General features: G+C 36.5%; 3 protein-coding genes across 6 annotated transcripts in view; 1 reads left to right on the top strand and 2 right to left on the bottom strand.

The window, feature by feature from the left end:
* Nucleotides 1–374: 374 nt before the first annotated feature.
* LOC110442714 (transcription factor 25-like) lies at nt 375–13,039 on the bottom strand. The gene is made up of 16 exons (XM_021486452.1): nt 12,726–13,039; nt 11,093–11,230; nt 10,443–10,570; nt 10,226–10,291; nt 9,722–9,813; nt 9,178–9,308; nt 8,912–9,011; nt 7,749–7,842; nt 7,351–7,443; nt 6,752–6,857; nt 5,707–5,814; nt 5,080–5,357; nt 4,246–4,336; nt 3,883–3,962; nt 3,041–3,113; nt 375–2,103 (listed from the first exon to the last, which is right to left on the bottom strand). The coding sequence occupies exons 1-16, from the start codon at nt 12,903–12,905 to the stop codon at nt 1,912–1,914; spliced, it is 1,950 nt and encodes a 649-aa protein (XP_021342127.1). The 5' UTR covers nt 12,906–13,039; the 3' UTR covers nt 375–1,911.
* Nucleotides 13,040–13,148: 109 nt separating this feature from the next.
* On the top strand, nt 13,149–18,748 carry LOC110442715. Its single transcript, XM_021486453.1, has 5 exons — nt 13,149–13,403; nt 15,274–15,301; nt 15,844–16,005; nt 17,261–17,370; nt 17,987–18,748. The coding sequence occupies exons 1-5, from the start codon at nt 13,267–13,269 to the stop codon at nt 18,663–18,665; spliced, it is 1,116 nt and encodes a 371-aa protein (XP_021342128.1). The 5' UTR covers nt 13,149–13,266; the 3' UTR covers nt 18,666–18,748.
* Nucleotides 18,749–19,681: 933 nt separating this feature from the next.
* The window catches only part of LOC110442722 (protein IWS1 homolog), a 28,671-nt gene continuing 23,643 nt past the window's right edge, over nt 19,682–24,709 (bottom strand). For all 4 annotated transcript variants that reach the window (XM_021486462.1, XM_021486461.1, XM_021486464.1 and 1 more), the window contains 4 exons: nt 24,418–24,605; nt 23,070–23,228; nt 21,304–21,408; nt 19,682–20,750 (listed from right to left, as the gene is read on the bottom strand). In XM_021486462.1, the coding sequence (XP_021342137.1) occupies nt 20,630–20,750; nt 21,304–21,408; nt 23,070–23,228; nt 24,418–24,605 (573 nt within the window). In that variant the 3' untranslated portion in view covers nt 19,682–20,629. The remainder of the gene's footprint in view (nt 20,751–21,303; nt 21,409–23,069; nt 23,229–24,417; nt 24,606–24,709) is intronic.

Here is a 24,709-nt window from a genome sequence, read left to right as displayed (position 1 = left end):
ATGACGGACATCTTAACAGTGAAATGAACTAGCTTTGAAGTCAGTGTCGCTCCTGTGTTATCTTTAAAGGCTTTGAAGTCAGTGTTGCTCCTGTGTTATCTTTAAAGGCTTTGAAGTCAGTGTTGCTCCTGTGTTATCTTTAAAGGCTTTGAAGTCAGCGTCGCTCCTGTGTTATCTTTAAAGGCAAGGTATTAGCCGAGTGATTGGTCAGCTTTTTTCTTGCCCTAAATCAAATAGCTTTCCACAAGCCTACGATTTTGTCATGATATACAATTTATCAATACATGGATGCACAGAACAGAAAATATGTGTACCAAGAGCAGAAATCTTGGATTTTGAAGATACCTAACCAAGGATAAACACAACAGCATAACTATTTCCTCACCACTTTTATTTGCTTACCCTTATCACAGTTATATATAAAAGCTCCGACATACATTAAATGCAAGGAACAATAACTTACAAGGTGACTGCCTTAGCAGCAATTTCTATACGGCCACCTCTGATCTACATCAATTCTGTTGTATCATATCCTTCTTATATATATTCATTTTAATACATGTATTACTAATGTGTTGATGACCTGAAAATGTTTATACATTTCTTACAATATGAAGTTAAAATCCTGTATAAAATGCATACTATACTTTCCTGATCATTTATAGCACCCTATGGCTTGTCTACCATTGCCCAGTGTCCACATAAGGGATTATTCCTACACATGTATCAACATAAGTGATTAGTTTTGTCCAAGTGTCCACATAAGGCAGTCTAGTCATGTCAATGTGTCAACATAAGGCAGTCTAGTCATGTCAATGTGTCAACATAAGGCAGTCTAGTCATGTCAATGTGTCAACATAAGGCAGTCTAGTCATGTCCATGTATTAACATTAGTGATAAGTCATGTCCATGTGTCAACATAAGGGAATCTAGTCATGTTCATGTGTCAATATAAGGCAGTCTAGTCATGTCCATGTGTCAACATAAGGGAGTCTTGTCATGTCCATGTGTCAACATAAGGGAGTCTAGTCATGTTCATGTGTCAATATAAGACAGTCTAGTCATGTCCATGTGTCAACATAAGGGAATCTAGTCATGTTCATGTGTCAATATAAGACAGTCTAGTCATGTTCATGTGTCAACATAAGGGAATCTAGTCATGTTCATGTGTCAATATAAGGCAGTCTAGTCATGTCCATGTGTCAACATAAGGGAGTCTTGTCATGTCCATGTGTCAATATAAGGGAATCTAGTCATGTTCATGTGTCAATATAAGGGAATCTAGTCATGTTCATGTGTCAATATAAGGCAGTCTAGTCATGTCCATGTGTCAACATAAGGGAATCTAGTCATGTCCATGTGTCAATATAAGGCAGTCTAGTCATGTCCATGTGTCAATATAAGGCAGTCTAGTCATGTCCATGTGTCAACATAAGGGAGTCTAATCATGTCCATGTGTCAACATAAGGGAATCTAGTCATGTCAATGTGTCAATATAAGGAAGTCTAGTCATGTCCATGTGTCAATATAAGGCAGTCTAGTCATGTCCATGTGTCAACATAAGGGAGTCTAATCATGTCCATGTGTCAACATAAGGAAGTCTAGTCATGTCCATGAGTCAACATAAGGGAATCTAGTCATGTCAATGTGTCAATATAAGGGAGTCTAGTCCTGTCAACCTTAATTAGTCATTTCATTGTGTCAAAAAGCAGTTCAAAGCCTGGGTGTCAGTTTTCTCGTCTTTTTTTTAAAGATGAATATCGGATAAAATGTTTATCACCTGACTAAAAACATTGGTCAATTCAGTAGAAGAAACTGGTTTAAGAAATAAAAACCAACACAAATAGGCATTACAGATTTGAACCCCACTATATAAACCCTAACCCCCTCCCCATATAAAGTTCCCTGATATCAATCCCACTCTCCTGGCTCTATATCATCATTCCCATCATTTTCGGGGTTGTCCCCTTGGTTGTCCCTAGGGACGTCCACTGGCCTGATGTTGTTGAGCAGGTCTCTCATGGCATCCATAAGTACTCCGATGCCCTGACGCAGGTCATTGCCATGCTGTCCTCCTGCTGCACCAGCTGCTGCAGCCGGCTCCTGTCAGGAAAAACAAAATACCACAGCTAATCAAAATCTTTACACAATGTGTAACACAGAATAATAAATACATATGTTTACCCTTAGATCATAGCCATAATTTGTGTTATCCCCTTATGTCAACACACACACACACACACACACAACTCCTCCCAGACCTGGTCAATGATTCATAATAAATGCACTTTTAAGCAGTTAAAGCAGAGATTTACAACTGATGATCATGGCTGGATTTCCTGTGAAGTGGATGAAACATTTGATCCAAACCTCCAGCCACACTGGAATATTTACATTGTCCTTGGGTGGTAACAACAGTTGATTGTTTCATAACCCCTCTTCTCTCATTACTCCCATTCTACATTTCATCATTCTAATAAGCTTTCACCCATCTTTAAGCCATTTTTCAGTGCCCTGGGCCGTAATTATAGCAAATACGGTACATTGACTTACTAACATGTGGAGATTGCTGTGTTCTACCATAATAATTTTAATGTGTAAACAAATATGACACTTCACACCATCCTTAATTTGTTAGATTGCCTAGAATTTGGTTTTGAAATCTCCAGTGGAAATGATCATCATGTGACAATCCTGGAGCTTAGACATACAATTTTTGTTTGTGTTACCTTACTTGATTACATGCATACATATCACTCAGAAAGGTTAATGCTGGTATAAATATGCCCTTTTACATGCATACAGCATACATTAATTGAGATGAATCAGTAGACTGATCACCAAAAGTCAAGAAATTCTCACTTGTCTAATCTTGCCCTTGTGTAATAAAAATGACCATTTTAATGTGAAGTAATGCCAGGGTTTGATAAGTGGGACTACCCTACATAGGCTATGCTCGTTTCTCAAAAGTGGGACACAATACAGAGTTGTCTTTCCTTTATCCAATAATCACGACAAATCTTAAGTAAGCAATACTTACGTCAACATTAAAGTTTGGCAACAAAGATCGGAAAAAAGTAGACAAGGCACCTGCATCTTCTACTGCCCTGGGCCTGTAGAACAGTCATGTGAAACAGTCAAATATCTGGATAATATTCAATTTATATCATTTGTGAGTGGCAGTAATTTATTTTCATTATTCAATATTATTTTCAGGTTTTATCCAATACTTTTGGATACCAAGTTTTATGACAATTTGATATTTTTCAAAATTTCATCATATTTTGGTTTTTTTATCTACTTGTTGATGAAGGCAGCCTTCAAAGTAATTGAAGTTTAAATTATGACTTGTTAAAAGTCTTGAATAACAAGCCGCCCCCCCCCCCCCCCCCCCCCCCCCCCCCCCAGTTTCTGCTGATAAAGCTGTACCACTTACTGCTTGAAGTTTGAAGTTTTAATTTGCAAATGGTCAACCCTAGTCCCTGTCAAATAACCCAATTGTATTCTCCATTGTGTTACAATGTTTACATTTCACCAACTATGATTTCACAAAGATTTACACCTTTGCTAACGGTGGTACCTTGGGCCTGTTCATTTATACCAAACAACCAGTTTGTCTGTTTTTAAATGAAACATTTTCGGGTATAAATCCCAGCAAACGTTTATGCAGGCCTTGCAAGGCTTTGTCAAGGCTCGCCTGAAAGCAGCATCATATTACTAGGTCCAACCTTATTACATAAACAAACAACGCTTGTCCAACTGCCCCAACCGTTTGGACCGCGATAAACAAAATTGACCCTGGTAATGACCAGATGCATTGAGTTAACAAAAAGAATTTGTACCTAATTATAAGAAATGATTGCCACCCTTTGAAAAACTTACCTTTCAGGCCTGTTGTAGCCACACACAGAATCCAATGGAGGTAGGGGGTCGTAACTTAACACAGTAGTATTGGCTATGTCCTATACAACAACCAAATTTATACGATTATAACAGTAAAATTGAATATATAGTAGCTCAGCACGGTAGTATTGGCTATGTCACAGCAGATTTGAATATAAAACAGTAAAACATGCAAAACAAAATTTTCACTGTTCCGAGGAAAATCAGTCACCGCGGTGTGTCAAGAATCCTTGATAACAATACTTTTTTGTCTTTCGCATCAATCTTAACTGTTTTTATAACCTAGAAATTCATACCACTATTGACTAAACATAGTCATTTTCATGTCAGATGGAGACTTACTGGAGGGAGGGCTGCTGTCGCGTCCTTGATCTCTGATATGAGAATATGTCTCAGGATGTTGCGGGGTGTGCCTTGGTACCGCGAAAGTCGCCTGTTAAAAAAATAAATTGAAATACAATCCACTATCTTTAAAAGGACTAGTAAAGAAGCATTCTCCACTGTTACTTTGGGAGTATTACCATATTGCAACCTTTATACTCTCCACAATTTACATATAGCAATCAATTGATGTTCCATTGTCATCACAGGGATATGTAAACTTTATAAGATTATAAATGCAAGGCAGTTATAGCTGTATCTAAATTAATTCTATTGTTAAATGGGTCTTCGTGGCCTTTTTATGGTGGGTAACAAAAGTATCAGCATAAGAATTACTAAGGCCTGGACACAAATATCTTTTGGTTCTCAGTGGGGTAGAAAATGTTAGTTACTGTAACCTAGTTTTTAGTGTGTAACACACAACCTGCCTGAAAATACATAGGCACTATGGCCCAAAAATGGAACTGTGGCCAAAATACAATTATCGTGGTCAGATGCATGACATGAATGCTAGTACTGCCCCTTGTGGGTGGGTGGGGGTGGGGGGAAGGATAACAAATTATGGAGTCAAAAGATAACCATATGCAAGTACATCTGTACATTGTTCTAGAGTGTGCTTAGAGAGTACTTATTAATCCACATACTTTGTACAAAGGTAGGATTTTGTCTCATCAATAATGTTTCTAAATAAATAAAACGGCACCAAAATGTTGTACATTTCTTGTTATAATAATATAATTTGACAATTAGTGACCTACAATGTCCTCTAAGTAGGGTTAGGAGTTGGGGACTCACTTGATTCGACACTGTTCCACCATACTGTCTTTGTTATCTACACGCTGTAGAACGACCTTCACATTACGCTCTAGCCATTCTAACACCTCTGGCTGCTTCCAGCAAGAGTAACAGCGACCTATATACAGACCAATCAGCTGCTTCAGAGCAGGAGGCTGACTGTACTGTGAGTCTGGGCCAAAGAAAGCATGACTAGAGACTTGGGGGTCAGGGTTTATATTGCACTTGTCCAGGAGGGGTTGAAGCATTCCTGGGAACATCAACAGGGATTCCTGAAGCTGTAAAACAGGCAAACAGCACAATAAGTATGACGTCATTTAAATATACATCATAAAGTTTAAGTTACAAAACAAAATTCAATAGGGATGGTTAAAAAATAGAAACAATTATGTGGCAAAAATTAAGAAACATCATCATTCTTCTTAATTGTGTAATAGGAAAGAGTACATTGTAGTGTGCTTCCACCGAGGACCAAACCAGTGACTCCCAGCTTCCTAGTTCACCGCTATACCAATCAAGTTAATGTGATGTCAGTTGCCAGCAGAATATTTAGCATGGATTATATATGTAATATAGTTCTAACATGGAAATTACTCATTATTACAAGACGTATTATTGATGACTCACCATAGTATCAGCCTTACTGGAGTCCTCCTCTTGGTTAATGGCCAGGAGATACATTGCCAAGGGAACGGAAAATGCAAAGTTTGGAAGCTGAGTAAGATTTCTGTGGGCCTGTGTGGACAGAACATGTGGAATGTATTAATTAAAAATCTTTTTGTGTTATTTCTTGTTGCTTATTTGAAAATCTTCAGCTGGTTTTTAATTCTGAATGTTGAAGGTTCTCACACTAAGAAAGGATACTTTTCATTTCTTTACTTTCTTTATTGTGTTACAATATGCAATAAAAGTTGTTTCCTCAGTCAGAAATACTTTGTTCAAATGACTGTTTTGTCCTTCAAATTATGTTTTAAATGGTTTTACAGTAAATTCATACATATTGACATATCTATATTGTAGTTAGCATGGACAGATTTGACATAACGTTTTGTATCAATGGCAATGGTAGCAACAGAATTCTTATAATTTCTTTTTCACTTGTACATGTAATACTAGGGAATTCTAGCCATTATTACTCAATATTTTGAACCTTGCTGTATGGTATGCTACTCCTTATGCACTCTAGGTATAGATATACTTAGAAAATTGTACGGAATGAAGACTGGTCCCTGTGAGACCTCTTATTCTTAGTGTATATACTAGGAAAGGGTACTGAGAGACAGGTCCCTGTTCCCCACCCCTGGACCCTAAGGGCTTGTGTAAGACATACCTCCCACTCCTGGGCACTAAGGGCTTGTGTGGGACCTACCTCCCACTCTCGGGAACTAAGGGCTTGCGTAAGACATACCTCCCACTCTTGGGCTCTAAGAGCTTGTGTAAGACCTACCTCCCTCTCCTGGGCCCTAAGGGCTTGTGTGAGACCTACCTCCCACTCTTGGGCCCTAAGGGCTTGTGTGAGACCTACCTCCCACTCCTGGGCCCTAAGGGCTTGTGTTAGACCTACCTCCCACTCCTTGTACAGTGGTACTATGAAAGAGTACTCCTGGGCCCTATGGGCTTGTGTTAGACCTACCTCCCACTCCTGGGCCCTAAGGGCTTGTTATGGACCTACCTCCCACTCCTGGTATAGCCGTACTATAAAGGAGTACTCCTGGGCCCTAAGGGCGTAGAAGTCAATCATCAACAGAACACACATGGGGTCCATCTCAGGCTCCAGGCTGTTGGTGGTACATATAGACAGTTAAGTGTCATCATATACAATCAATGTTATAATAAGTTATTATGTTATTAACAATGATTTGAATTATAATATTAATTTTTTAATTGTCATTGATATGGTTTATTTTTATCATAATTTTCTGTATCTTCTGTTGATTGGCTGACACTAGGCCATGTGGCATTCCGTTTAATATCATACTTCATTGATCCATTTAACCAAAGTGCCACAATTATATACTATTACTGTATAAAACAATTTGTCATTATCATCATACTTTAAATGTATTTAATTTAATCAATACATAACACTTTTTCCTATTGATAAGGAGGCTCCTATGTAAGTACATAAAACTGCAAAATGTGTAACATGTCTATCATTGAGCTTGGAAAATAGATAACCTTGTTACCAGGCATTACTGATAGCTATACAAGCACAGATACAAATAGGGGTACAATTAGTTACTCTAAGCCAGGTCTTATATTGTAGCTCACCTGAGAAGGAGTTTACAGAACTCCAAAGCTGTCTTGTAGCATCCCTTCTGACCAACAATGGCTAGATGTTTGAACAATGTCAGGAAAAAGGGCCTGTAAATAAAAAGAGGGAACTCTAAATATGCCACGCAATTCACCAAAATGATATCTTAAAATGAACATTGCAGTTCACATCTGTTAACTTTTACAGAAGACACTTTTTGTTTAAACAAGCAAGGGATACAACACTTAGAAATAAATGCATTTTTAACAAAATCATTACTTGCATCAAACTCTCAAAGACAAGTAAACTTAGCAATCAGCTTGTGAGTGGAATTTTGAGCTAGAAATATTTCTACATGCATCAGATTGACAGGAAATCGATTAACAGCCAACATAACACTGTATGGACTTGATACCTGTTCTCAGATCTTTTGAAATCAAGTCGAGTTGTCCCTGTGGTAAGACTGAATAGAGGATGGAAGGAAAGTTCACACGACAGCAGTGCTCGCTCTAAAACAGCAACACATGTACTATATAAAACTTCACAACAATAAAATCCAGGTAGATGATTATATTCATCTCGTCATGCCCAGCAAGCACATAATGGTTAGAGGGTGGTGATCTGAAAAGCTTTTAAACCATATGATGACCAAAGACTAAGTACCCAGAGCCTATCCTGGCTACATAGTATATTCATCCATTCAAGCCTGGAAATTGAATATATATATATAGCTATAGGGTGGGAATCTCAATCTTTCTTCCATGTGAAACCCCAAGACTATGTCCCAAAGTTTGGATCCAGACCCAAGAGCTAATCCTGTTAGAATGACTGAGTTTGTCTCTTCACATAATTATGTGACTTGTGATATTTGCTACCTGTAACTTATGATATTTGTTACCTGTGATTTATGATATGTGTTTCCTGTGACTTGTGACATTTGTTACCTGTTACTTGTGATATTTGTTACCTGTAACTTGTAATATTTGTTACCTGTAACTTGTAATATTTGTCACATGTGACTTGTGATATTTGTTACCAGTGTCTTGTGATATTTGTTAATTAAATTTGTGATATTTGCTACCTGTGACTTGTAATATTCCTCACCTGTGATTTGTGATATTTGTTACCTGTGACTTACGATATTTGTTACCAGTGTCTTGTGATAGTTGTTACCTGTGATTTGTTACATGTGACTTGTGATATTCATCACCTTTGACTTGTGATATTTGTTACCTGTGACTTGTGATATTTGTTACCTGTGACTTGTGATATTTGTTACCTGTGACTTATGATATTTGTTACCTGTGACTTGTGGCATTTGTTACCAGTGTCTTGTGATATTTGTTACTTAAATTTGTGATATTTACTACCTGTGACTTTTAATATTCCTCACCTGTGACTTATGATATTTGATACCTGTGACTTATGACATTTGTTACCTGTGACTCATGATTTTCGTTACCTTTTAAATTATTAGTGCTATTTGTTAATTACGACTTTTGATATTTTACACCTGTGACTTATGATATTTGTTACCTGTGACGATATTTGTTGACTATGATTTATGATATTTATTACCTATGAGCTCTGCGGAGGCCTGGGCGTCTTCTCCCATGTGGAACACCTCACTGAGCTGTAGTAGGGCAGCCACATGATAAGGGTGGAGCTGTATAATATTCTGTAAGGGAAAAAATATCATTATGCTTTAATGGTTCATATCATGGTTGCCAAATTGGATATTTCTAATTCAACCACAATATAAAGATCAGTGCAATCAGGGGAACCAGGTGATGCAATACAGATAAAAGTTGACTGTTAAATTAATTTGTATGCGGAGTACTCACTGCAATGTTTTGGGGGTTCAGAGATTCTACAGCATCATAGAACTGGAACTCGACATCCTGGTAACTCTGGCTATGTTCAAATGTAAAGTACTGACAGCCTCCTCGGGTCTCCAGGAACGACATGGTCAATCCTGACACAAGAAATGTCAACGTGAAGTGTGGAATAATGAATTCATAGGTAAATAGGGTCTATACAGGAAATCAACTGCTGGAAAAATTTAGTTCTAAGCAGTAAAGTAATAAGTACAAATTAGCATACCATTGTCTAAACATAACAGAGAGACAAGAATTCTGAGTCTATCCATGATATATTTATCACAATCAATGGTAATATTTTTACAGAAAAAGTTTCAACATTTCACAAACGCATTTGTGATTTTTTTTTTAACATTTTCTTCATATTGGTAGAAACGTAATGCATCACACCTGTTAAGTACATTTGTATTTACGAGTAGACATAAACACTTATTGGTCGTGCCATATGTGACACATAACCTTTCTCCAAAACATCCGATACTTCTCACACAGAACATCTCCTACTGACCAGTCTTGCCCATAGGTGGCCAGTTGTCGCGGGGAGTGGTCAACCAGGATACCCTCTGTCGCGTTCTCCCTCGTTGCTGACGCTGACGACGGCTGGAAATATGTGTTAACATCATTAAGTATTATCTTCATGAAATAATACACAATTGTGAGACTTAATAATGCAATACTTGTGACTAAGATAATATCAAAATGTTATATAAGAATGGTGATGACTTCATGATCATGGTATTTTTAAACATTTATATAACCAACACTGAAATAAACCTCTGACCTGGAGATGAGTGAAAGCTTTACCTCTTGGGTTAGCTCACTTGTAACAAACAAGTCAGATACAATGATTTTGTTACAACTTTTATTAAATCTGTCCAATAATTATAATTTGTTTAAATCTGTACAATAGTTATAATTTAAGACTCCTAATAAAAAAAATATCAACATTGTTAAATTATTTAAAAAAGAAGAAGATATTGGATGCTTTATCTTTGCAATTTAACTCCCATACCTGTTTTCACCTTGTACGACTCGCGAACCGAATATCCGCCTCATTTCATTGTCTGGGTTAAGATTTCTACAATACAAGAAAAAGTGGATGTCAGGTATGTTTATCACTAACACAGACCAAGTATGATTCACAAGATCTAGCTACACCAATAGAAAAGTGTCACTTCAAAATTATACCAAAATAGATTTAATTTTCAATTGATAATATAATAACTTACTTGTGTTCTACAAAGAGGAGAGCTCGCATGTTTTGTGTGATGGGGGTTGAGGCAGGGATGTCTCCATTGACATCTGCGTTATCTGCTCCCTCTGCCAGCTTTAAACTGGCCTCAAAGTCTTCGTCAACCTGTAATAGTGAGTAAGTATGATGTTAAATATCAAACCGCAGTTTGTGATAAACACAATGACTTAACATTTAGGTGTCCTGTCACAGACTAATAATTTGATAAAAAATCAACTTACATCATATTTTGAGATAAGATTAATTCTTCCTATCTCGAATATAAAGGTGATTTATTTAAACCTGATGAACAAAGTGATGTGAAGACAAAACAACAGAAGTCTGTTGTAGTAAATCAGTGAGATAAAGCTTGCTAGATGTTGATTACTATGAGATAAAGGAACTATCTTAACATATATAGTGTTTTTAGGTGTTTAAAGAATAGGACTGTCTTAGCTTTGGGAAAATCAGCAGTTTTGTGTGGATCATTGTTCGCTGTGATTTCTGCCTAAAAGAACTTTACATCTAATTCTTTCTTTGTAGGTTGACCAGAGACTTACAATACTGTTCATTGCGATGCATAGGAGTATATTATAATACAAGTCTGCCAGCAATCTTCTTGTTCATGGAATCAGCTTAACAACTTACAACTTTGTTTGTTTTTTCTTTTTGTTTTTTCTTCTTTTTCTTTTTCTTCTTTCTGGTATCTGCTTGGTTTTCTGGTTGTTCTGCTTGCAGAGTTTCTTCTTCATTTAAAACCTCCTGATCATTGTCCTCTGCTTCCAGCTACATAATACAACAAAATACTACTTAAACAATTTCTGGTCTGACATTTCCACAAAATGTCTCCTTCTACACACACTTCAGATTACATTTTTTTTTTATCAAAGATAAACCCTTAGATTCTGGTGGGGAGGAACTTTTTGGATACTATGCTAATGTGGCATCATTATTCTACTCCTAATACAAAACAAAGGTCTTGTATAAGATTTTTTGATTTTTTTTAAGACTAGATCAGTTTAATTCCGGTTCAAGACTTATGGATGGATGCTCAAACCAACTAACATTACGCTACCTGGTCAGAGGTGATCAACCAGCACTGTTTCTCTAGTAGCCTACATTCCTCCCCCCCATCAACAAAATCTGGGACCCTGAAGGCATATCAGAGTCCATAGCTATTAAACCTCCCTCATAGGGATGGAGACTCCCTCATTTTGACCAAAATTTACAATTCTCCCCTGAAACTCCGTCATTCGAGTCCAAACTCACACAAACTCAAAATCAACATTCGGTGGTCAAATGATCTCTTATTTACTGTGCATGTAAATGATCATAACAGGAATGTCCGATTCAAATGATGCTTTTGGAGTTATTCATAAAAAGGGAACGATGAATTGAGCAGTAATACAGCAGTTTCAGTCGCCTTTCACACAATTTCTCCCTCATTGTAGATTTCAGAGGGTGACACCTGTGTGAAACTCAATATCTCCTTCTATGGGTTTATAATAATGTGGGAAGTTAGGTTGTTTATTTCTCACATTTGTATTACTTTGTTTATTATAACTGCTGTTTATGATTTACAGACAGGGCTCTGTTACTTTCTGTGTTATTCACCCTTATTTAGGGTAGGACTTTTTGTTCAGTGTAGGATTCCTGGCGATCAGCTGCTATGATACCGGTGCTGAAATCTGTGCGTTTACACTTTTGAGACGGCCGGGTATAAAACAGCGGGTCCAGGCGGGAATCAGTGTCTTGACAGGGTTGGTGAGCCGACCCACTTCTCCTGGTGAGGAGAGCCCTACTGCCTCATGCGCTGTTAACAGTGCAAAACATGGGCTGAGGTGCTGCTAACAATACCAATATAGAGTGCTATAGGAACTACAGTACAGGGGCTTTGGGCTTAGGCATTGGATACATGGTGGTTCGCTGTAGATCTATATTGTTTGGCACTAATGCTATGCTCTGTTTTTGTTAAACTTGTTATACATATTCATTCCGTCTCGTTAATAAACAGTTACTTGTATTTTGAGTTATTGAATCAATTGCTTGTATTACCACTACATCCAGTGTTCGAACATGTAGTGAAAAGAGATCTGTAAGCTGACGAAAGAGGCGAGGTCTAGATAGGATATCTAAGTTTGTCTGGTTCCTTATTTTAAAGTGGTAGCGGGTCAACTCACATTTGCTTGTGATAGTACATCAAGATTATAATAGTAATCGCGTATTAGGTACTGTTCCCTGTATTACCGTGTAGGCCTATACAACACTTTTTTCAACTTACCAATTCAAAGGGATTTAAAGGTACATTTTTCTTGTGTTTATTTTTCTTCGATTTCCTGTTCGTGCTTTCATCGTTTTTGGTGCTGTCACTGTCTTCTTCGGAATCATGGCTCACGACACTCAACGGATCTATCTCCTGGTGTGTCTTCCCTTGCAGTTTCCTCAACGCTCGGCTCGACATATTGGTTGAAACGAAAGTTGACAGCTCAATCACTTGCACAACAGTACATGCAACACATGTGAATCGTGGTCGACCAGATGTTTTCTTTTAATTTTCACACAATATGTTGACTTTACATAAATAATAGTCATAGCAATTAGCAATAAATATGAAATAAGAAAAAAACGGCTTATTAGTATTAAGAGAAATTACTAGAAGACAAATTTAGCCCTCCCCCCCCCCCTCTTTCATTCGCTGCGGACCTACAATATGGATGCGCCCATGAAATGTTGAAGTTTATTTTGCGGCCGAGTGACACTTAAACATTTTAGCGGTTATATAGGCTTGTAGGCACAGACAAACTGTTTCTGAAGTATAAAAGATGTTAAAATTACGGAGCCTCAGTGAATTGACCTCCATGATCGGTGGTAGTGGCACACGATCTAAAACGGTGTCTTCAATCTCCAAAATGGCAAGATTGGATAAGATGATGAAGAAGATGGCGAGAAAAGATGATAGGTAAGTTTAAGCGTATGTTGAAACAAATCAAACAATTAATTTAAAAAATGAAAAAAATACGTATTACATTCATGTTCACGATAGAGACATCACAGGCCTGTTATTGATTTGTTTTTATTAACTTCATCAACAGGTTGGGCACAACGGCGCATATGGGTAATAATCCCGCTAACATCTGTGTATGTTATGGTTGAATGCACTTCAAATCTACTTTCACTATCCTATTTAAAAAATCAAAAGTTTGTAGTTCACTTACGTTATTGAAAATCGACATATCTATTGGTTATTACAAACAACTTTTGGTTGAACATTTTTTGGTTTTGAAAGTATTTCACGACCTTTGAAGCCTTTGAAAAGTCGGGACATCTAAAATCACGAAAATGTCAAAACACGAAAAAACGTTCAACCAAAAGTTGTTTATAATAACCATATAAATAGCGATTTTTAATAAAGATAGTGAAGTACAAAATTTTGATTTTTTATATAGGATAGTGAAAGTAGATTCGAAGTGCATTCAACCATAACATACATAGATGTTTGTGGCGGTTTAAAATTGAGGTCTTATACATGTATTTAATGTTCTCATTACAGTTTTTAGCTCACCTGGCCCGAATGGCCAAGTGAGCTCATGCCGTGGTGCTGGCGTCAGTTTGAACAATCTTTAAACAACTTCTTCTGAATAACCGAAATGACCAAGGTGATAATTTGGCCAGAGGCATGCTGGGATGAAGGGCTCCTAAGTTTATTCAAATGAATGACCTTCACTTGTATTCAAGGTCACAGGGGTCAATTGTCTAAAAAGAACTTTTAATCAACTTCTACAGAATATATAACCAAAATGCCCAGGGTGTTGATATTTGGTCAGCGGCAGACTAGGATGAAGGGCTACCAAGTTTGTTTAAATGAATGACCTTGACTTATATTTAAGGTCATAGGGATCAAATATGTTTGAAACTTTTAAACAACTTCTGAATTACCAAAATGCCCAGGATGAGGATATTTGGCCAGTAGCATGTTGGGATGAAGGGCTACCAACTTTGATCAAATAAATTACCTTCACCCATATTCAAAGTCACAGGGGTCAAATATGTTCAAATCTTTATACGTCTTCTTCTGAATAACCAACAGGCGAAGGATGATGATATTAGGCCCATAACATGATGGGATGAAGGGCTTCCAAGTTTGTTCAAATGAATGACCTTAAAATTTATTCAAGGTCACAGGGATCAAATATGTTCAAAAATAATAATTATTCAAGGTCACAAGAGTCAAATTTGTTTAAAAATCTTTAAAACAACTTCTGAAGAATAGCAAAAGGCCCTGGGTATTGATATTGAGCCAGTAGCATGCTGGGATGAAGGGCTATCAAGCTTTTTCATTTGAATAACCTTGACCCACTTTCAAGTCCACATTTGGTCAAATATGTATAAACATTAAATGACATGATTTCAATAAACAAAGGGATAGGGTTGTGATATTTTGCAAGTTGCATCCTGAGATGAAGGACTATACAATTTGTTCAACTTAATGACATTGTTCGACTTTCAAGGTCACAGGGGTGAAACGTTTTTTAAATCTTTTAACAGGTACTTTTGAATGACATTTAATCATAAATACTGATATTTTGCCTGTAGCTTTATTTTAGATCCCTTTTAAGGTTACAAGTGTGAGATTTATACCAGGTGAGTGATGCAGGCCCATTGGGCCTCCTGTTCAGTATTTGCTGGGTATACATATTTGAAAATATACTTACAGCTCAAGATAAATATTTCTGACTTAGTGTAAATCATGGTACACAATACAATTAGGATATGAGCAAACTAAAATTTGCATGTTAAGATGTAGTTAAAAAACTTTCATTCTTTTTCAGGAACGACAAATGGTTCCTGGCTCCTCTTGTAAGTAAAACAAAGTTTCTTACCGAATGTCTATCAGATTAAACATCCATGCTTCATATCAAACATCTTTGCATCATGAATGATATGTGACATAACGTTTGATTTCTGGAAAATGTTAAACGTGTGTTCTAGTTTCTATTGTTGAGTTAATAGAAGTGTCTATATACTGGTAGTGGTATACTTAACAATACTTGTTATAGTTAAGATTAATACACTTCATTGTATTCTAGGACAGAATAGTGTACTATTGTAATATGATATTATAACTTGTGTTTTATTCTTAAAAGATGTCATGAATAAAAATAGTCAGTTATTAAGGTCATAAAAGTCAAAATTTTGGTTCTTGACAACTGAAGTTTGAGAAATTCCTTCAATAGGAAGGTGAAGTGCATAATAGATTTTTTTTCGAGCAGTTTGAGACAGTCAACGTTTCCTGTCTCACCCCAAATTGGAGAATGGCTATATTTCTCCAATCACTAAAGGGGTCATTTTCATCTTGCTTCACAGTACTTATTTTTTCAATCTTTCATCTTTCAAACCAGTGCTCACAAAAAGCTATCGGTAGTCATAAGGGGAAGCCGAGGTATAGCACACTCGGAACCAAGAGGAAAGCTGAGTACATCAGTGATTTGCTGTTTGATCCAATCTGTCAAATTATGTGTCGAGGGGTGCTTGAGCCCAGGGTAAAAGTGGAATTATCAAAGGTAAGTCTAGTTCTTATGGAAGATAGATCCACTCTCATTTCACAGACCTAGGCCTATATAGGTATTATAAGGTGAATCAGAGTAAAAGTCACTATTATATAGTGTAACTGTCCATTACGGAGAACTGGAGTCACGGTCAATGTCTCAATGGCCCTCTTAATTGACCCAGTATCTATCTTACATTCCGACACGATTCATTTGCAACCCATGTTTTGATTGGATATGGACCATGTTTTAATCTGCGATAGAATCATGATCAATTGAGTTTAGCTCCTCCCAGCACACTTAAGCCCAACCCCATTTCTAACCAATACAATTTGGCGTCAAGCTAACCTCTTAGCGAAATCCCGCTGATAAGGCTAGCAGGCAAAAGAACAGAAACGACCGATGAAATGTATTTGTTGAATGAATTAAAAAGTAAAAAGTAATCATTCCTTGTTCTTACCTCCATTTATTACTGAAACGTTAGATCCAAAATCAAATGAAACATTTCATATGTGTCGAATGAATTTTTCACAAAACTCTTCACAAATCTATACAAATAATCACCGATTTTGTCGATAAGCACATATTGGTACGCATACTGACATGGAAATATAAGAATTCAGTCAACATTAATCCAAATGTGTCGTATAAATTTTGGTAACAGGACGTTCACGAACAATCCAAATATTCCGCCTCGTCAACATACAGATCGAGCATTCGCCAGCATGGGCTGGGCCAAATGACCGACTTTTAAAAGCTTTTTTCTGATTTTTTTGATTGGTCAGTCCGCTGCAGAATGACACGCCGCCCGTTCAGGTCACAGAGTACTTTACTACATACTTTTGTACAAGGAAATACAATGTTTCTAAACATATAAGCATAGTATGTTTGTTAAGGTGTGTTAGAACGGGGATATTACATTGTTTTTCGTGTCTATACTGGTGATTAGAACATGAAATTTGGGTTTAAACTCTCAACCTACCGGTCTCGAGTTCAAACCAAATTCCATGTTCTAATCGCCAGTATAGCCACTCAAAACAACGTACTATCCCCCAAGTGATCCTGACCCAAGGTTACTGTCTTGGTATCAAATGATTTAGATCTATCTATATCTCTGTCCATGTATCATTTTAGTCACTGATCATATTAGGTGTAAAACACCACCCTGAAATCTAAAGTGAATCACACTTTTCCTTCCTTGGGGATGAAGGTTTTTAACTCTTAATTCTGTTGAAATATTTAATATTTTGTCTGTGTGTTACCTCCACAGATCAGTATCCTGGCAGATTTTAGCTGTATCAAAGTGCACTGGTTAGCCTCTGACAAAGATGATCATGTGATGACGGAGAAAATTCTCCAGAATAAGACTGTTGCTATGCAGTAAGTAATGTAAAAACCTTCATAGATAGTGTTGTGTTGGAAGCTAACAGATTTGTTCAACTATATTTCCTTGACCCACCTTCAAAGTAACAAATCTTTCTGTTGCATGCTGGGATGTGTGTGCAAACAAATGACCTTTACCCATTTTCAATGTCACAAAATTAATATCTGTCAGACTTCTACAGAACTACGAGGCTTAAACTTACAGTATTGATTCCAAGTATGATGCTGGGTTGGAGGATCCTCAAGTCTGACCTTGACCAACATTCAGGGTCAAACAAGTTGAAATATAAACAGTGGCTGTGTCTTTGAATGTGTTTTTAGTTAGATTACTATGATCAATTCCCTTCAGTAATCTATTTAACAACATATTGCATTATAAATATGCTGTACATTATATACTTAGAAACTTTTGCCTTCACTGGTAAAAAACGTATTTGCCTAGTGTTAACTATGGTATGATGTGCACAATTCACCCTCATTAGAGGTCAAAAAGGCCAATGTTCAAATGCGATGAGAATATCTTAATACAGTAGCAATACTTACAAAATAGAGGGAGGAGATTTAATTTGAATATATTGGACACTTTCTAAATGATTGAACTTTTTTTATTCAGAGACCTGGTGAAAGAGCTACAGATCATGGCAAATGTGCCACCAGTCAGGTTTGTGAAGGACATGTCGTTAGCAAGCGTCGAGCAGGTGGAACGGCTTCTACAGCAGGCTGACCTCGGTCCTCCCGACGAGGAGGAGGAGGACAGTTGTGATGACGAGGAGGACAAGGATGAGACAACAGAAACCAGGCTTGAGGCCCCTGTAGACATTCCTGTAACTACCTCACTGAAAGATATTGCAAAAAGGTTCAGGTCAGAGGATACTAAAAACCTTCAACTAAATGAGGGACTTGATGAAAATGTAAACACCCAGGTAAACTCTGACCCTACAACACAAGTCACAGACATTACACAAAGATTTAGACAAGACATGTATGGGCTAAACCATGAAAGTATGACTCAAAAACTAAGTGTGTTAAGGTCAGGTTTACGAAAAACAGCATATTCTTTGGAGATTGACCCAGAGCCTGAGGAAATCCAATCAAAGGTGGACAGGAAACAAGCCCGAGAACAGTATGCTAAGGTGTTACAAATCCAGAGGAATCAGAGGTACAGTCTGAGGAAGGAGAGAAAAAAGAAACACATTTTAATGGACTATAGAGATGAAAATGAGTATATGGAAAATATCAGTCAAAAGAACTCCGAGACTCTCGGAGAGGAATGGAAAGATGATATAGACTAAATACTACTGAGACACGACACATATTGTACTAGTATTATCTATATAAAAATTCTTCAAATAAATTTGACTTTGTGTTTTCAAAATATAGTGTGTATATTTTTACTGTAGAGAGACGGCAAGATAGCTGCCATATTTTATTGGTCTTGAATCAAGTGTAGGATAGTATCACGTAACCTTTCTACAACATTAACTTTAAAGTGCTCACAACAACTTGATTTGCCATAAACATTTACTTACTACATTAGTCATGTTTTCGTATAGATATGATTGTATGAAGTGGTTAACACTCCGGCTTTCCACGCAGGCGGCCGGGGTTCGATCCCCGAAGTCATCGTACGCAAGGAATATTCAGAAAAAGTGTTTTTCTCCTTCCCACACAACTCCAACAACCCAGGTGGAGTATCAAATGGTCTGGGGTGGATGTTGCGGTATCTGTGCTGTAGCATTCAAGTGAGGTGGCACTATAAATGATAACGTTGGAAGCACGGTCCCACTACAAACAGAACACAATACATCTCCAGCACACACGCAGGCATACATACATAGGGAGATATTAGCCAGGTGGCATAGGACTAGTAGTTAGCGCCTGATAAGGCAGCTTTTGCGAATTCCTCAAAATTGTATTGATTATATAAATTGTATATCTATGTACTGTAAAGCGCTTTAGAGTTTCTTAGGCTAGCTAGATAGGGCGCTATATCAAATGTTGTATATTATTATTATTCTAGCTAGATAGGGCGCTATATCAGATGTTGTATATTATTATTATTCTAGCTAGATAGGGCGCTATATCAAATGTTGTATATTATTATAGGTGTTCTATACACTTGCTGTATTTGACATAATAAGGACACCTACCTAAAAGGATTGTCATCCAGAAACTTATATATCACTTCAGTGTCATCATAAAATTCTACGTTATTTTCTGCTCCCGATCTTACACTTTCTAAAAGTTGTGGATGGTGGTAAATGATTAGGATAAATGCCAGTGAAAAAAACACAAACAAACGAGATCATTTAATAATTAACTACATTTATTGCACAAGAAAAATCCTGAAGAACTTATCTTCATATACATATATAACAGTCAACTATAAACAGAGTACATTCAGTGTCTTAGAGTGTAACTGGGTATTCCAGGGAGGCAGCTTTCTGTTATCCCTATATTAACAATCACTTTCTGTCTAGGTCCCACTATACAAATGTTAAATAGTATTTTAGACTCAATTTAACCAGTCCTACATTAACAACTGTAACTGCTTCACATCCCCTCCCGATATACTCATACCCAAAATTACCCAAAGCGTTAACAGACCTCAAAAATATTGCAAAGTTTTCTTGAGAAGCAGTACATCCAGTCTTGAATGTAATATTTTAAAGTGTTATTATTTCTGCTATTTCATTACCAAAGCAAAATTCTACAGTAAATTAACATTTATATATCCCTAAATTACAAATCCATCAAGGAAGTGTAACTAAAAGCTGTATACCATTTTACTGCAGATAACTGTAATGTAAAAACCTGACAGGTTACATCAAGGACATTTCCTGAGATATGTCACTTTAAAATAATTAAATTAAAAATATTTTGATAGTGAAACTTCTTTTGCAAGAGTAAGATATAATATGTATGATCACTGTCACAAATTCAAATACTCCAGATCCCCCTCAAAAAGGCATGAGAGTCAACATTCCATGAAAGTGTGTTCTCACAATATGAGGCAATTCCTGTTAAGGATACTCTATCCGCAAACTTAAAATTGCACTGATCACAAGTACAGATATTCTTATACCATGATGCTAAAAAACAATCAATTCATAGCAAGCATGAGCTAATTTTAACTCCATGTTAATAAATTGCCTCTTCTGAAAAAGCCTCCAGTAAATTCTAGTTTTGATGTAATTTCCTGGAGAAATATTGCCAGAAGAGGGAAGGATGTCCTGTTTTCTGTACTATTAAAGTACTACTTAGGATAGACAATGTTGCCGGAACGGGCTATGGGAATGAGCTGCAGTCTGTATTCCAAGGGAAGATTTTCTTCTATCAAAACATTCAGTGACTTGTTGTCCTTGATCAACCGCTGCCTGAAAAAGCGACATTAAAAATATATAATGTTATATTTAATTTTGACATGCTGGACAAATTTATCTTGTGCCTCAGCATCACATTTTAATTTCAACAAATTCCTTTCCACCTAACCCACTTACATATATTCCAGTGTACACATATGGACAGGGAGTAAAGCTTTTTAAAGTTAAAATCTGTGCAGTTATTACTAAATCTTTGATTCCAATATAGCAAATGCATTTAAAATCACGTAAAACAAGAGGCTCAGGTAGAACACTGAGCAGGTGAGCAATTCATGCCACTGTATCTCTTGTTTATTTATGTTTTTCGCAAGGGAACGTATTAAACGACAGCGGCAAATATAACATAGAAAATCCTTCTACCTCCTGCAGTCATGACTGTTTCTACAGGTTCTGAATATGGTAATGTTACATCAAGTTGTGATACATGTGTATAATGCTTCTTAAAAGTTGTGCAGCTACTGGACTGATAATTTATTTGAATTCTAACCTAGTTAAAATGACAGCTCTTATACCAACATTACCACACAGTGCCAAACTATGTACTAACCTCATCATCAGGAGTTCCACATCTGTCTCATCAATGGTCTTTCTGCCAGCGTGATGACAATAGGCTTCAATGTCAGCAGGTACCTGTCTGAAGAATTTTTCTGTCCTGAAACACCAATAAATGGACTGGTATGTAGTATGTGTAAGAATCATCATCACAGTCACCTAATGTTACATATATATATATATATAATCTTTATTCAGCAANTACGGTCGAAGTTTGAAACATGCCATATGTTGTGGTACAATACATTAAATTTACATATATATATAATAAAGTAAAACAGTGACTTTCCATACTTAAATGCAGGTTTCACGACATCAGAGCGGACGTTACTCCTGATTAAATAAATTATTGTTCCGTATCTCATTCGCTTTAAAAATGAACGCGGCAATATCTTTTAATGTACTCCTGCTCAGAGACGATATTAAATCCAGGAACTTTGGTCTATTTGGGTGATGAAAATACCTTCTCTTGATATACATGTGTCTTATTTTAGAATATAAGGTACACTCCATAAGGAAATGGTACTCGTCCTCTAAAACCCCACAACAGCTACATGTATGATTCTCATATGGAATAGGGTTCGGTCTGTCCCAACGGCCTACCTCAACACTCAAACGATTAGAAGAGACTCTAAATTTTGTTACGGCTATACGAAACTTGTTATGTTGACAAGTTTATATTCGAAATTATTAGAAAGATTAATATAAAATCTTGCTCTAGTAGAGCCAGATAATTCCCTCTGCCAATTTTGAACAAAAATGTCTTTAATTCTAATTTTAAATAAATGCATAAAGGATACTACCTACAGACTGCATGTACAAAACATATCCAAAACCATTAGTAAAAAGAAGTTCTTTTACCGCACTAGACAAATTTTGTTTAGAAAACTGGTCAGCATCCTGTACAAGATGTTATATACTGACCAACAAGATCGTTTGTCGAATCGCATAATATCCTCAGCCAATTTTTTATTATTCTGCAATATCTTGTTATTTTTAATGGAAAACAACCTAGTTCACCATAAACAGTTATTTTGTGTTGTAGGCTTTACATATATAATAATCTTTTACAAAATTTAAGGTGTACACGTTCAATATCCCCAGCCGAATAGAAGCCCCATACCTCGCTACATATAACATGTAATGTCAACCTTTATAACACCATGACACACACACAACAATGATGTCATAAATTTGTGGTTTCACTTTGCTTTTTCTGATCAAATATTTAACAAAATCTGTCAGTTCATAGACGTTATTTGGTGTAAGAGATATATAGAATACCAGACTTATTTCCTTTCCTATTCATGAAACTCTCTGAAGTTTGTTAATAGGTATTTCAATGAGATCTTCTAGAGGTCTATTGAGTTTTATGATCAATTATTTATTGAGAAGGCACTATGGTGTCGGTGTTGTCAGGTGGGTGAAATAGAACCAAAGCCATTGACAAGGAAGACCTAAGTGTTTCCCTCAAGATGCACCTAATGGATTAAGTGCATCATAGTACTTTAAATGCATTGTATGGACTTTAAATGAAAAATGCATTTCCCAATTTTGTTCCAATTTCAACTCCCGTTAAATATCCTTTTTCATGTCACTATCAATGTAGCTTAAACTATTAATATGTTACTTGTGAATTAAACAAATTTTAAACTCAAGAAAGTCATAAATATGTAAATATGAATAAGAAGTAATCTAACAGGTGCAGCTTACACATTAATGATAATATTATGGTTGTAAAATGGTAGTCTAAAAGCTTACGCATTAATGAGCCCTGGGAGAACATCCGATGACACCTTCATCTTACAGTAATGGCCGAAGACTTTTTTAATTACCGACACTGGTAAAGGTGCCGACTGCCGAGTTTTAGCTTTTGTTTTCCTTTGGGTTATTTTCACTTCCTTCTCCTTTGATTTTGGTCTAAAATTGAATTTAAAAGACATCTTCAATAAGATTCATCAGTTTGGAAATATTTTATATCAAAGTTTTACTTTCTGCACAAACAATGTACGTATTAAACGTCTTGAAATGTTGCGACACGTTTAATACGTACATGGTTTGTGTAGAAAGTAAAACTTTGATATTGAATTTGAAAGATATACCTTACTTAGTGAAATGCTAGTATCTAACAGTACATGATTTATTTACAATTTGACATATAACCACACATGTAAACAGGTGGAGGTATTTACGCAACACTATTTGGTCAATATAAGACATTTTTTTGGAGCATGAGGATAACATGCATAAACATTACCTGTATGATAACCATTTCTGATGGTAAAGGGGATACATGGTAGACAGTAACATGGTTACCACTACAAGCACATACTGCAGTTACATGTGCTTTAATACTTTGAACTTTGTTTGTCCTGAAAACAAAATTATCTTACTTTTTAGCAAATGTACCAACCATTGAAGAAGTTATTAACCCTTTCACCCCTTTGTAACTTTAGGAGACTCTACCATGTATTGATATAGATGAGGCATTATGGTCTACAGTGGTGAAAGGGTTAAATCAACAAACTCATTTACACTTGCACAGTTTAAGAAAAGCTTTATCCCATACAGGTGCATTTGGCAACCTGTTTGAGAACTTCTTTATTTCAAAAGGGGGGCTAATCCTGACCAGGACATTATACTGTTCAGATTATAAAATGTTCTGTACATTAATATTGTTATCTGACATTATGAAACAAGACATTGCTTCAATGTGAAATGGATACAATTAGATTGTCGGCAACTGACAATCATTTTTAAAACACAGATGCTAGGAAACTTTTGCAAAAATACTGTTGGTACAACAAACATGTTTCCTCTCTTTATGTTCTTGGTTTATCTGTGTATTATCTGAAAGATTTACTATTTTTTTATAGTTTCATTTGCAAAATCAGCATGATTTTATTGTGGAAAATCATTGGTAAATATATTTGGGGAAAGGAAGAAAATAGAGTAAATCATTATATAGGTGTTGGATATGGGGCAGATATGGAAATACCCCCCCCCTTCAACAAGTCTAAGTTCTGGGTGGATATATATATATGGAAATCGGGTACATTTTTACATATATATTAAAGACCAATCAATTTTCTACAGCAGAAGGACTTACGGTGTTGTGTTGCCTCTGTCCTTGAGCACTTCATTCACTGACCTAAGGGGAAGGGCAGAGTTTCTGCTTTTTAGGACATCAGTCAGTGGCCTGACAGCTGGACGTTGGCTATCCTGGGGTGTGGCTAGGTGGGGAGTTTTGGCCAGTCTGTAGTTCTCTGTTACATCCTCAGTTACCTCCTCTGTCATCTGTCACATTAAACAAGTACTGGTAAGATCATTACATGTCAATTCTTGGTGGAAGAAACATTGGTCTTGTTTAAAATCAAATACTAATGTATACTGGGAACTTC

Source organism: Mizuhopecten yessoensis, unplaced genomic scaffold, assembly GCF_002113885.1.
Source record: "Mizuhopecten yessoensis strain PY_sf001 unplaced genomic scaffold, ASM211388v2 scaffold716293, whole genome shotgun sequence".
NCBI lineage: Eukaryota > Metazoa > Mollusca > Bivalvia > Pectinida > Pectinidae > Mizuhopecten > Mizuhopecten yessoensis.
The sequence above is the reverse complement of the archived record's forward strand: the minus strand, read 5'-3'. Positions and strand labels throughout refer to the sequence as shown.